The following is a 14,451-nucleotide window of genomic DNA, read 5'->3' on the forward strand; positions in this document are numbered from 1 at the left end:
GTTGCTTTGGCCTGAAGACATACGATCCGACCTTAGAATCCGAAAAGGGGAAAGAGTCTGCTTCCTCTGGCCATGGGGGAGCTGACCTCAGTGTTATCAGGGAGACCTGCTACAAATCAGGTGACAGAGGCAACAGTGAGATCACTGCAGGCTTTCCTCGTGATGGAATTTGCTGAGATGCTGCAACTGTAGCAGCCACCGGTATTGAATGGTGACTGGTACCAGAACAGGCACTAGAGAATCCAACTCGCCCACATCTGGTGCCAGACAGGAATCTTGTCCCATAAGTGAAACCAGAACCAACAAGTTCAGTAGTTTGCAAGCTGCCTCAAGCGCTTCAGGCAGACAGTACCGTCAAAGTACCAGGAGTTGATCCATCAGTACTAGGAGTTGTGCCAGTCCTGCGATTGGTCTCAATGGGCCCTTCCTAGGCTTGGCAATCAGCAATCCCTCTTTGTAGGGAAGTTGTGCTGGGGGAAGGTCTCTTCTTTGAGTGCCCCTCAATATCCTTTGCAGCACCCAGTGCCTCGCCTGCAGATCTCAAAGGCCCCAATACCGAGTCCTCTGAGGACTTCTTTGGTACCAGTGAGGCTAGCTAGAATGGACAGAGCACTCTTGATCAACTCATACATGCTCCAAACAGGAAGATTCTGATGGAGGGCAAAGCACAGATGCCATGTGTAAATATTTGAGCCTGGCCACCCTGTCCTCTACAAATGTGACATTTATCACCTATGTGGGCTTCCCCCAGATATTTCAGACAGCTGAGGCGGAAGTCACTGACTAGCACTGGCTTGCCATAGGTGTGACAGCCTTTAAAGCCAGGAGAATGTGGCATGAGTCCTGCACCGGACCCGGTACCCATAAAAGCATCAGAGAGCAGTTTACACTAAGGAGTAGACTAAACTTATTATAATAGGTAACTATATACAAAACCACTACTCCAAGCCAAACTAACACACAGGAACTATATAAACAAGGTGAGGGAAGATTTTTGAAATGCAAAGATCACAGCTCCAATAACTATCATGGGTGGTAGGAAGGAACTGAGGGGGAGTCTTAGGGGCAGTGGAGCCCTTTATACCTGTGAGCAGTGGCATGAGGCACCAGGAGCTCATGCTGCCCTGACGGGAACTGCTAAAGGAAAAATCTCAGACAACTGTGGATGAAGTACAGTGGAATTGACATGTGCAATTGCTTAAAGAAGAATCATTACAATACTGTGCTATTCATTAATATTAGCTCCTAGTTTTAGGCAGCAAAACAAAGGTATTTTGCCTGTATTGATGGTGCTGTGTTTTACATCTCATACTGCTTTATATATTCTTTAAGAAGGAACTGAGAATTTATGGGGAAGGAGCAGAGAGGTTTCTGTCTTTTATTTGTAATTACTCTTGTGTGTCTCTTAGCAAAATATTGTTTGCTATAATTATATGGACTGCACCATTATATATGTTTAAATTCAGTTCACTACAAGTGTAGCTGTCCAGTTTACAATTGTTATATTAGGACTAAGGATTATTCCTTTTTGTCAAAACACAGGTTCATGCTTTCATGTGCAGTGTGCAACACAAGGTTTTATTTGCATGGAAAAATCAGACTCTTCTTCTTGGACTGTAAGCATCAGTGCATGTCAGCTATAGCAGAATGTGCAAGAAAATAATGCCTATATTAATTGCAAGTGATGGCATGAAGTGTTTCATGAGGCCAGTCAACTGAAAGTCATTCTGAGTGACAAACTGTGCTGAAATTTTAGCCAAAGGCATACACAAACTATAATGAAATAATGAACAAGTATGCAAAGCTAATACTACGGATCTGGTTAAGCCAATTGAAAGAATCCAGGCTTATGGCTGGAAATTTATCTTTAACTCGCCCTCTCGAAAATATTCATTTATAGAAGATCTTGTTGAGTGTCCTATGCAGAATCTAGTGGATGCAACAAGATGGGGTGCTTCAGCCATAGGGAAAATTAACAACGCTTTTCATATCAAATCTCTCTTAAGCACGATAGTCATTCATTTTCCTAGTTGCATATTGCTTCCTGGAACTGCTGTAAACTCTTCCTACTGGAAGCATGCCCATTTTTCCACTTCCTCCTTTTTGATATCCTTGTTCTAATGGGAGACTAGGTATATGCAACCGCATCTATATGGGGGTGTACACACCCTACAAGATATTTTTAATACATATCGCTATAATTTTCCCACTAAGCCCGCACAAGAAGTTAAAATATACATATTTACAGCACAGATAACTAATCGTAGCAAACTTAGAATCTGTGGGCCAAGTCATAATAATTCCCCTCCACCCTCCTACCTGCCCTTCCAAATTAGGAGATTTTTTATAAAGTTAAAGAAAGTTAATTCTTTAAAAATGGTATAGGCAGGCATATTGGGTCAAATAGAGAAAAGACGGTTACTCACCTTTGTAACTGTTGTTATTCGAGATGTGTTGCTCATATCCATTCCAGTTAGGTGTGTGCACGCCGCGTGCACGTTCATCAGAAGACTTTTTACCCTAGCAACACTCGGTGGGTCAGCTGGGCGCCCCCTGGAGTGGCGTCACTATGGCACCGGATATATACCCCTGCCGACCCAGCCACCCTTCAGTTCCTTCTTGCCGGCTACTCCAACAGTGGGGAAGGAGGGTGGGTGTGGAATGGATATGAGCAACACATCTCGAAGAACAACAGTTACAAAGGTGAGTAACCGTCTTTTCTTCTTTGAGTGATTACTCATATCCATTTCAGTTAGGTGATTCCCAAGCCTTACCTAGGCGGTGGGGTCAGAGTGAGACATGGCAGAATGCAAAACTGCTGAGCCAAAGGCTGCATCATCTCTAGACTGTTGAACCAGAGCATAATGCGAAGCAAATGTGTGGACCGAGGACCAGGTAGCTGTGCAACATATTTCCTGGATTGGTACATGAGCCAGGAAGGCAGCAGATGAAGCCTGAGCTCTGGTAGAATGTGCGGTGAGATGGCCCGAGGGAATATGAGCCAAGTTGTAGCACGTGTGGATGCCCGCCGTCACCCAAGAGGAGATCCTCTGGGAGGACATAGGTAGGCCCTTCATTCGGTCTGCCACTGCAACAAAGAGTTGGGGTGATTTACGAAAGGGCTTCGTCCATTCGATATAAAATGCGAGCGCCCTACGGACACCTAGGGAGTGCAATTGTTGTTCCCGTCAAGATGAGTGCGGCTTCGGGAAGAAGACTGGAAGGAAGATGTCCTGATTGGTGTGGAAGGCTGATACCACTTTAGGGAGGAACGCTGGACGTGGTCGCAACTGCACCTTGTCCTTGTGAAAGACAGTATATGGTGGGTCCACCGTGAGCGCACGAAGCTCGGAAACTAGTCTGGCCAATGTAATGGCTACGAGGAAAACTGTCTTCCAAGACAGGTATAGCAGTGAGCAAGTTGCCAATGGCTCGAATGGTGGCGACATAAGTCTGTTTAGGACTAGGTTGAGGTCCCAGGTAGGGGTAGGGCGGCGTACTTGGGGGTATAGGTGTTCCACGCCCTCGAGAAATCTAGTAACTATAGAGAGCAAGAACACTGAGCGGCCACTCTCCCCTGTGTGGAAGGTAGAGATGGCCGCCAAGTGCACCCTCAATGAAGATACCGCCAGGCCCTGCTGCTTAAGAGACCAGAGGTAGTCCAAGACAGCAGGGATCAAGACCTCAGTGGGAGTAACATTCTGCGTTCTGCACCGGCAGGAGAAATGCTTCCACTTGGCCAGATACGTTGACTGAGTGGAAGGCTTCCTGCTACCCAGGAGTACTTGTACCGAAGCAGAGCAACGTAACGCTGATTGGTTTAGTCACGCAGCAGCCACGCCGTGAAGTGAAGGGCCTGCAGGTTCGGGTGGCGAAGACTGCTGTGGTCCTGAGTTATGAGGTCTGGGTGGAGTGGCAGGGTAATTGGGTTGGCTATCGACAGGTCTAGCAGCGTGGTGTACTAGTGTTGCCTGGACCACGCTGGAGCGATCATGATTAGGTGCGCTCTGTCCCTGCAGAGTTTTAGTAGGACCTTGTGAACCAGCGGGAACGGTGGGAAGGCATAGAGCAAGCGATTCTTCCACGGCATTAGGAATGCGTCCGAGATCGACCCTGGTGAAAGACCCTGGAAGGAGCAGAACATCTGGCATTTCCTGTTCTCGCGGGAGGCGAACAGGTCTATGTGGGGAAATCCCCACCTCTGGAAAACCGAATGAATAACATCCGGGCGTATCAACCACTCATGGCACAGGAAGGACCTGCTCAGTTGATCCGCCAGAGTGTTCCGAACCCCTGGGAGAAAGGACGATACCAGGTCTATCGAGTGGGCTATGCAAAAGTCCCAGAGTCGGATGGTCTCCTGACAAAGGGGAGAAGATCGAGTCCCTCCCTGTTTGTTTATATAATACATGGCCATTGTGTTGTCTGTAAACACTGAGACACAACGGCCTTGTAGATGTTGCTGGAATGCCTGGCACGCCAGGCGGACTGCTCGCAGCTCTCGGACATTTATGTGTAGCTCCAATTCCTGAGATGACCAGAGGCCTTGAGTATGAAGGCATCCGAGATGAGCACCCCAGCCGAGAGATGATGCGTCTGTCGTCAGGGACATTGAGGGTTGGGGCGGATGGAACGGCAGCCCTGCACACACCAGGGAGGGAGTCAGCCACCAGTCTAGGGAACCTAGAATGCTCGGGGGAATGGTGACTATAGTATCTATTGGGTCCCTGCCCAGGCAGTCTACCGAGTTGAGCCAAGTTTGGAGAGGACGGAGGTGGAGTCTGGCATATTTGGTCACAAACGTGCAGGCAGCCATGTGACCTAGGAGACCAAGACAAGTGCGAGCTGAGGTCGTCGGGAAATTCTGCAGACCTCGGATGATTGTTGCCATTGCCTGAAAACGCGGCTGTGGTAAGTAGGCCTTGGCTAGATTGGAGTCCAGGGTAGCTCCTATGAAGTCTAACCTCTGCATGGGAACCAGAGTGGCTTTCTCCATATAGATCATCAGGCCTAGATGTGTGAATAGGTCCCTGACAATGCCCACATGCTGAGTGACTTGTGTCTCGGAGGCTCCTCGGATGAGCCAATCGTCCAGATACGGAAATACGTGTATCCAATGTCGGCGGAGATATGCGGCGACTACGGCAATACATTTTGTAAATACCCTTGGGGCCGTAGAAAGGCCAAAGGGCAGGACCGTAAACTGGAAGTGCTGACAGTCGGCTACACAGCGAAGGTACCTCCTGTGCAGAGGAAAAATGGTGATGTGAAAGTACATGTCCTTCATATTGAGGGCAGCATACCAGTCTTCAGGATCCAAGGACAGGATAATGGTCCCCAGGGATACCATGCGGAACTTTAACTTTATCATAAACTTGTGGAGTCCTCGCAGGTCTAGGATAGGTCTGAGACCTCCCTTTGACTTGGGGATTAGGAAATAATGGGAGTAAAACCCCTTGCCCTTTTCGTCCTTTGGTACCTCCTCTATCGCTCCCATGGCGAGGAGTGTCCGCATCTCTTGCAATAGGAATTGCTTGTGAGAGGGGTCCCTGAACAGGGATGGGGTTGGAGGGTGGGGCTGAAAGAAATTGGAGGTGGTATCTATATTTCACCGTGCGTAGGACCCAGAGATCTGAGGTTAACTGGGACCACGCCGGGAGGAAGTAGGAGAGACGGTTGGAGAAGGGAGGAAAAGGATCCTGGCCTGTAACTGGTACGCCGTCCTTGGGCGCACCTTCAAAAGTTGGACTTAGGTCCCGCGGGCGGTTTGGAGGGACCTTGGTTTTGGCCCCCTTGGGTCGTGACTGGCGTCTACACCCACCTTGTCCGCGCCGCTTGCCCAAGTCTTGTCTGTGTCTAGGCACAAAGTACTGGCGGTGAGGCTGGGGACGGAAAGGCCTGCGTTGGGTCACTGGCGTATGTATGAATAGAGAACGCATTATGACCCTATTGTCCTTCAGGCTTTGGGTCCAGGGTCCAGTCTTTTCCAAGAAAAGACCTTTATCATCAAACGGCAAGTACTGGATGGTATACTGCAGCTCCGGTGGGAGGTTAGAAACCTGCAGCCATGAGATGCGTCTCATGGCGACACCTGAGGCCAGAGTCCTGGCTGCTGAGTCGGCTGCATCTAGTGAGGCCTGGAGGGAAGTTCTGGCCACCTTTTTCCCTTCCTCCAAGAAAGCAGCAAACGCTTGGCGGGAGTCCTGAGGGAGTAGCTCCGTAAACCTACTCACCTCTGCCCAGGTGTTGTAATTATAGCAGCTGAGCAGGGCTTGTTGATTTGCCACCCGGAGCTGTAGGGCGCCTGCCGAGTACACTTTGCGGTCGATCAGGTCCATTCACCTAGCCTCTTTCAATCTCGGGGCTGGCGCCTGTTGGCCACAGCGCTCCCTCTCATTCACAGACTGAATGACTAGTGAGCAGAGAAGAAGATGGACATACAATAATCGTACCCCCTAGAGGGTACCATGTATTTACACTCAACTCCCCTGGCCGCAGGCGGGATAGAGGCTGAAGAGTGCCATATAGTGTTGGCATTGGCTTGGATGGTCCGGATAAATGGTAGAGCCACTCTGGTGGGGGTATCCGCTGACAGAATGCTCACTACCGGGTCCTCCGCCTCTGGACCTCCTTCACCCGGAGGTTCATATTAAGTGCTACCCCCCTGAGGAGGTCCTGATGGGCTCTCAGGTCAATTGGAGGAGGGCCCGAGGAGGATGTTCCTGTCACCGCCTCATTCGGAGAAGTGGAAGAGAAAATGCTGGGGAAGAGCGGGTCCTGTATGGCCTCTTGTTCTTGGGTAGCCTCCTGCTCCAGTGGGACCAGGGAGACCGGTGGGTGGACTGGAGCTTCCTCCGTTCCAGCCAGAGGGGGACGGTTAGCTGTAGCCTCTGATGGGGCAGAGCAAGACGGAACTACTGGAGCACCTTTGGCCTTGTGGTATGCCCAAGATGTCCAGAAGGACCACTGATGTGGGCCTTGGTCCTGGGTCTGGGCTTCCTGAAAGACTCTGGTGGGCACATCAGAATCGCGGTCCTGAGCATAAGAGCTGTCCGTGTGGGATGACACTGAAGTGTGTCTGGATGGCCATGGAGGAGCAGAGAAGCCCTGGGCAGAATTTCTGTCCCTAGCGGACCTTGCTCTACTCGGCACCAGAGACGGGTACCGGGAGGCATACTGGTACCGGGAACGAGATCGGGACTTGCAACCGGAGCGGTGCCAGTAGGTCGACCGAGATCTTGAGGCTCGACGTCAGAAGCAGCTACGGGAGTCACGGTGCCTGGAGCTGGAACGGTGCCGAGAGTAGCGTGCCGCTGAACGGGATGCCGACCGGTGCCGTGAGTGCGACCAGTACCGAGGAGAAGAACGGTGCCGGGACTGCGAGCGGCATCAGGAGCGGGAGCGCCATCTGGACCTAGAACTTCTGCGGGACCACGATCGTGAATGGTGCCGGTCTGCTGTGCCAACAGAAGGTGGTCTTATCAAGGAAGGCTTGCCTATAGACTATATTACCAGCACCAGCGGTACCGGGGGTAGAGGCAGCGTCGACTCTGTCATGGCAATCAGATCTTCGCCGTTGAGAATGTCTCCGGTGTGGATGGGATAGTGAGCTCTACCGCGGCACGAGCCGGGGAGCTAACAGGCGCCGGACTCGACGGCCCTTGTGGGACCGGAATTGACGGTGCTGACGTTGTCGATGCCGTGGTGGTGTTGGCGCCGGGCGATCCAACTTAGACGAGCTCTCTGACTGCGGTGCAGGCGGCACAGAAGCAGCAGGAGTCTTAGTCTTTCTCGACCTCGGGGAGAGGGAGCGGCATGGAGCTGACTTCGGTGCCGAGATGCTTTGGCAGTACCGGCGCGGTCTGGTGCCGAGGAGGCACTTCTGCCCGCCGATTGACCAGCGCTTGGTGCCGAAGGCGGAAGGGTGAGAGCTGCCTCCATGAGGAGCTGTTTAAGTCTGAAGTCCCACTCCTTTTTTGTCCGTGGCTTGAAAGACTTGCAAATGTGGCACTTATCTGTCAGGTGCGATTCCCCGAAGCACTTTAGACAGGAATCATGTGGATCTCCTGTTGGCATCAGCTTGCGACAGGCCGAGCATGGTTTGAAACCTGGTGAACCGGGCATGGGCCCTGGCACTGGGTGCGGGGAAGGGGCTAATCCCCGAACCCCTCTTAACTATATTACACTAACTATGCTATAAACAGATAAACTAAGTATAACTATATAAAAAGTTAACAACTATGTACACAATAATGAACGAGAGAACTACGAGTAGCTAGGGAAGTGGAGATCAGCTAAGCTGCGCTCCACTGTTCCAACGACCGACATGGGCGGTAAGAAGGAACTGAAAGGTGGCTGGGTCGGCAGGGGTATATATCTGGTGCCATAGCAGCGCCACTCCAGGGGGCGCCCAGCCTACCCACCGAGTGTGCTAGGGTAAAAAGTCTTCCGATGAACGTGCACACAACGTGTGCACACCTAACTGGAATGGATAAGAGCAATCACTGGAAGAAGAAGAAGAATAGAATATCAGGGTTGGAAGGAACCTCAGGAGGTCATCTAGTCCAACCCCCTGCTCAAAGCAGGACCAGTCCCCAAATGACTGCTTTACATCTCTGACCATAGTCCCCAGAAAAAGAAAATTTTAATTTGAAATGTCATTTTAAGAATATAGCTTTCATTTAAGAGAAAAGCTCAAGACAATGTAATCTTGATATCAGAGCTATCCCACTAAAATATGCGCTGGCATGTTTTTGATGGACTTCTCTTCTAAAGCTAATTTTCCTTCTGACATGGTGAATGAATGCACAAAATCATATTAAAATACGAGGAAAAAAGAACAAACACCTCTTCCAATAGATGCAGAAGTCTCAGAAACATAAGGGTAGATACAAATTTACTACAGGGGAGCTGAATTGTCCTATACCAATTGCAGTAACTATAATCACAAGGAATGCTGCACATTTCAAGAAATACTATAGTGAAGGTTTTCTTACATGGGTAATTCAGAGGCCATCAAGCATAGGGAATACTGTAAATCAGTAATGCATCAACTAATTTAAGTAAGAAACATTGGTAGTCACAGAATATTTGGAATTATCCCATGAGCACCATAATAACTGTAAACAATTTTTATAGAGGTAACAATGGGAAGTGGATGTGACATCGTGATTGCTGAAGTGAATGTAAGACAATACTTGTTACTTCTGTGTTCCTATTTTATTGCAGTTATTCCTCATATTAACTGATTAGTAGCACCATAAAATAGATATAAGTAAACAATTTAGAGTTGTAGATAACAAGAATGCATTACTTATTCTTCCCCAGAAATTATTCCATGGAAACAGAGAAGGCATTTAAGAAACAAACAAAAACCAAATTCACCTACATTTATTCTTGCGCTGTAAAAGTGCAAAATAATAGAAAAGTCATATTAATTGTCATCCCGTATAAGAAATAGTGGTGACCCTCTGACAGTGAGAGTCAGGTTATTTCAGGCCCATTCCACTTTTAGCAGTAAGAGGCACTAAGTTCCTGAGTGCTGAACATAGAGTGACAGACATGTCACAGTTTGGAACAAGGGAAAGCCAATGGTGCAAAATGACAGGAACAAAAATAAAAACAAAACAAACACCACTGAGATCTAAGATACTCATTTTTTTACAAAATGAAGTGATTTAACGGAAAAGTGCCTCCAATGGAAAAAAACCCAAATGTATTTAAAATCTAGAAAAAGTGAAGTAGAGAAAGCTCAAAAGAATTATTAACATTCATATACATTAGTAGAATATGTCACTGAAGTTAGGGTTAAATAGACATTTAAGAGACCTTAGAAATCTTTAGAAAGTATGTATATAAAAGAGAAATTGTAGTCAGGAAGAAGAGACAGAAAGGGTGAAGAGAGCCAGACATAATGAGTAAACAAGAAGGTGTGATAAACCTAGTGACCTCTTTTTCCCTTAGCAGTTCTTACATTAGACTGTTCTACAATTACGCAAATTAGCTTCCACTATGCATATTTATGTCATTTTAAACCCTTGCATATTGCATTCAAGACGTAAGTACAGCTATTGCAATGAATTAAATTGAGGAGTTGTTCAATTAATAAATCATTTTTATGGTTGTCTCACAATGCATGAATTTTGGATTTTGTTTCATTAACTCAAAAAAGTGTATCAAAATGATGTAATTAGATAACATGGATATCAAGTGTGAAAACACAGGTGCTTCCCAACATAAGAATGTTTGAATAATTAAAATGCTTTATCTACCTTGAACATAAACTCTTGCCTGATGTTTATCTTTTCCTTTATAGTTTTCAGCTTCACATTCATAAGTTCCTTCATCTTCAAACTGAATATTTAAGATCTTGAGAACTGCACCAGACATGCTTATCTCAGCAGTTGCTGGCATGGGTTCAAGATACTTATTCCATCTAATCTCAGGAACAGGGCTTTGAAAAGACATAATAATACAAGTTAGCACTGTTTAGGAATTGGCTATTAATTTGCATTATGCAGAAATGTATTTGCTGATGTAATGTTTTTGTGTTAAATATCCTGAATTTTTGCTCCAAATGAGATATGAAAGCCAATATATTATTCTACAACTAAATTAAAATACAGTATACTTACTTCCCAAGTGCAAAACATTCCAGTGTCACATTTTGCCCCAGGAGTGCATATGTATCCTTGAACGTAACCTTGATATCAGCTGGATATACTTTAGATCCTAACATTAAAAGAGATTCACAGACATAGCCAGTCAGTGACAGAAATTAATACAGCAATTTTAACTTCTACAACTGAAAAAAACATCTTAAAAATCCAGAGAGAATTTTTCTTTATGATACGTGACACCATGTCCATTATCAATGAAGTCTGACGTAACACTGAACAACTTTAACAATAAGGCAGAACTGTTCTTAAAAAAAATAGATCTTTCACTGGATGATTAATAGCTAATATATTCAAGAGCACAATTTTGTAGTGTAAACACATTTAAATTTATGTTGAAGTGTTACAGTAGATTGTAAAGATGAGGGAGAGAGCACATTCCTATCTTTTGTGGGCAGTCAAAGCCAAGTCAACTTATCTCCATGGCTTCCTTAGAACAAGTGTGGATAGAATCATTTTAATTTTTGTGAACTTTAAGGTCACCCCCTTCTCTTCCGCAAGCACAGAGGTACTTGGAAGTAGCAGAACTATTGTGCTTTGTTGAACAGGGAAATAGGGAGTGATGGAATGCCAGGAGTCTACGTGGGCACACGAACCCCCATCAACCAGTGAGCTGAGCTCTGTGGAGCATCTCTTGTGCTATCAGATGAAGAACTCAGTATGGATGTGGGCCAAGGAACAGGTAGGGACAGGATCAATTGAGCTGAAACTACCTAGATTCACTGGCTATTACCAGTTACAGAGCAGAGAAAAAATCTAACAGCCACAAGGGTTACTGAAGTTCTGAAAATACAGAGCAATTCTGCTGCTGCTCCTTGGTCTGAGGAAAAGGGCGGATTCCTTCCCTCTTCCAGACCAGCCTCAAGTCAGGCTGGCATAAGGTCAATAGTTTGTCTACTAGTGAATAAATGGCACCTATTGATTATTAATTTAATTGTTATCCAGTAGTCCTCATGCCAATTAACATGTTTTTCCGCGGATAGGAAGCACTCACACATACCATAAGTATTTATCCTAAGTTCTCTCTAAATGTGAAAATTCTGTAGTGAACTTTCTGTTAAAATAGTAAAGTAAATAAATATGAAATAGGAATCTAGTGTATTCTTTAAAATTTAAAATATGACAAATATGTGCCCTCTGATCATGTGAGCGCAGTTTTGTTAAAACTAAATCTTGCATTAAGCAAAGAGTGGGTGAAAGACAAGTGATGGACATTCCAAAGTACAAGCAGGGCAGTATTTACCGTATTGAAAATGCGTAACTTTGCTGAAGAAATGGAAGTGAAAAATCTAGTAACATGAAGCCAAAGAGAAGGCACAGGGGATTGGCATCACTAAACAAAGCCTTTGATCTCTCGATAACCAAGTACAGATTTTCTCTTCCTCCTGCAGGAAGAGCAGGTCAGTGGCTTTTACAATACCATTCCAGAGTCATCACATAGCGGAAGGTAGAAGGGAATGGGAGAGTGGGCCAGAAGAGGCTGGGTTTCCCACTACTTAGGGGATTTCCCAGAAAATATAATACTGCCAGGAGCTGCCTCAGTTTCCCATGGAGTCACGACCTCCCCAGCAGGGATCCCAAGGGCTGCCAAAGCCAGGAGATGTGACAGGTTTTGGGACAGATCCAGTGGCCTACTCCATGATGGTGACGGGAGAGAAAAACTCATATCTTGAGGACAGAGAAGGGACTCTGAGGGGATCTTCATGGAGGTTTCCTCTCCCAGAAAACCCATGTAGGAGGGAATGATCTGGGTCTGTGTATATGGAACATTTAAATAATATCTCTGAAGTATCTCTATCAAAATGCTAGTCCACTGACTGCCTTAAGATTTATCTCAGAGCTAAAAATATTGCAGTAAATGGGGGAAAAAATCAAAATGCAAACAGAACACTTCTCATAAATACTTACGGTCTACTGCCTGGGGAATAAGTGGAATGAATTTGCTGAATACACTCTTTGTGATTGAAGGACTGGACACAAAACATGAATAATTGCCTCTATCTGATGCTTCTACATTTGCAATGTAGAGATTGCCATTTGTCTGTGACACAAATCGCCGTTTGTCCAAAGTAATGAATACTGGGAACTCATTCAGAAGCCAGCGATAACTGAGATCATCTAGAGGAAAATATTTTCTAGTTAATATTTAGCAAACCCAATAGTAATAGTATCAGCTTCTTGTACCAAACCAAGCCACAGTATGTTCTATAGTAATGTAAAAGACAGTGATTTTCTGGAGAGTATGCAATATTTAAGGATTAATAAGGGGGATCTATAAAGATAATCAGAAAACCTAGAAAACCCACTAGTTTATTAATTTATTTACTTTCTTTTAATGAGCAGTTCCTTAGTTTTTAGTTAGGAGGATGGAGTCATATAAGAAATAAGAACATACATCTCAGAGCAGCAAATTAGAAGAGTGAAAGTAGGGAGGGACAAAATGTGTTTGCCAGCTCCTCACAAAGTCAACTTCAATTCTTAAAACCAAAATATTAAAATCAAAATGTTGCACTGTCTGCTAAGAGGACCAAATTAAGATGAATGTCTGTGAGATACCATCTATTTGCTTCTGAAGTTCAAAATACTCCATTTAATGTTATACGAAATATCAGGTGATATAAAACAAATCTAAAGATGGCTTACATGAAAAATCACACAGATAAAAAACAAAGATACTGGGTTAGGCCATGATTTTTAAAGGTATTTAGGCATCGCTCCAGTCAATGTTGAATGCCTAACTGATTTAGGAACCTAAATCTCATTTTCAAAAGTATCACAGGTATTCAGGACTAGATCTACACAGGGGACTAGATCCACTCCGTGTTTGCAATGCCTACCGTTTAGGTGTGCTGCTTAATGGAATCCCTGAATTAGAGGCCCAGTCCTGCAACACTGTTAGGAGTATTAGTGCCAATGTAGTATCCAGGGCTGTAGTTTCGCCTGAGATAGTACTATGAGTTCTGCTTGCCTGTTAGGTTTTGGAGCTATATATATGTTTTTACTAAAATGTGTGAACAAGAACAAAGACAGACACTGTTAATGTTGCTTTTGCCTAAAGCAGAAGGGTTTGTTAGTATGATGGAAATAGATAAAGAGCAGTTGAAGTGTTACTGGGCCTGGTGGGAATGTAATATATGAGCGCACACTTGCAAACTGCTTCGACTCCTTATCTGAAGGCAAGGTCAAGCAACTAGTCAGGAAGGGCAAGGAGGGATTCAGGAGGAAGGTAAAACACTAATGGACCAGAGGAATGCCTGCCCCTGACCGGAGTACAACCTCACTCCTTACCCTTTCCATGGGATACAAAAGGGGTGGGAATGAAGACCTTAGCCCGCCGACCCCCCAGATTGGAACATGACTATAAGCTGTAAGGCGTGGGAATGTGGGCGTGCACTTCAGGTATAATTGTGCCTGCTGAGGAAGTGGGAATGGAAACACTGGAAAACAAACAGAGTTATGCTGTACATATGCCTTCTGGAAATTAACCCCAGTAAACATTGCATTGCTTGCACTGCAGACTTCTGGTCTGCTTTCCATCTGTGTGACAAGAACCAGGAGAGAGGTGAAGGGAAAGCATTTGAACAAACATGTAGGGAGAGACAGGTACCTAAGAATGGAATTCACAAAAGCCAGCAAGTTGAGCAGGGAGCCACTTAATATAGTCAATAGGAAATGCTGAGGAGAGAGGTGGGACTTAAGATTCCCTCTGCTTGGGATTCATGATCATATACCCTTTTCTAGACTTAAATATTAATTAGTATAGACTTCCCCCTTC

General features: G+C 45.6%; 1 protein-coding gene across 5 annotated transcripts in view; it reads right to left on the minus strand.

The window, feature by feature from the left end:
- The window catches only part of CNTN1 (contactin 1), a 441,096-nt gene that overhangs the window by 133,936 nt on the left and 292,709 nt on the right, over positions 1-14,451 (minus strand). For all 5 annotated transcript variants that reach the window (XM_030548963.1, XM_030548961.1, XM_030548962.1 and 2 more), the window contains 3 exons: positions 12,585-12,794; positions 10,635-10,731; positions 10,272-10,453 (listed from right to left, as the gene is read on the minus strand). In XM_030548963.1, coding sequence (XP_030404823.1) covers positions 10,272-10,453; positions 10,635-10,731; positions 12,585-12,794 — 489 coding nt within the window. The remainder of the gene's footprint in view (positions 1-10,271; positions 10,454-10,634; positions 10,732-12,584; positions 12,795-14,451) is intronic.

Source organism: Gopherus evgoodei, chromosome 1 (assembly GCF_007399415.2).
Source record: "Gopherus evgoodei ecotype Sinaloan lineage chromosome 1, rGopEvg1_v1.p, whole genome shotgun sequence".
Lineage (NCBI taxonomy): Eukaryota > Metazoa > Chordata > Testudines > Testudinidae > Gopherus > Gopherus evgoodei.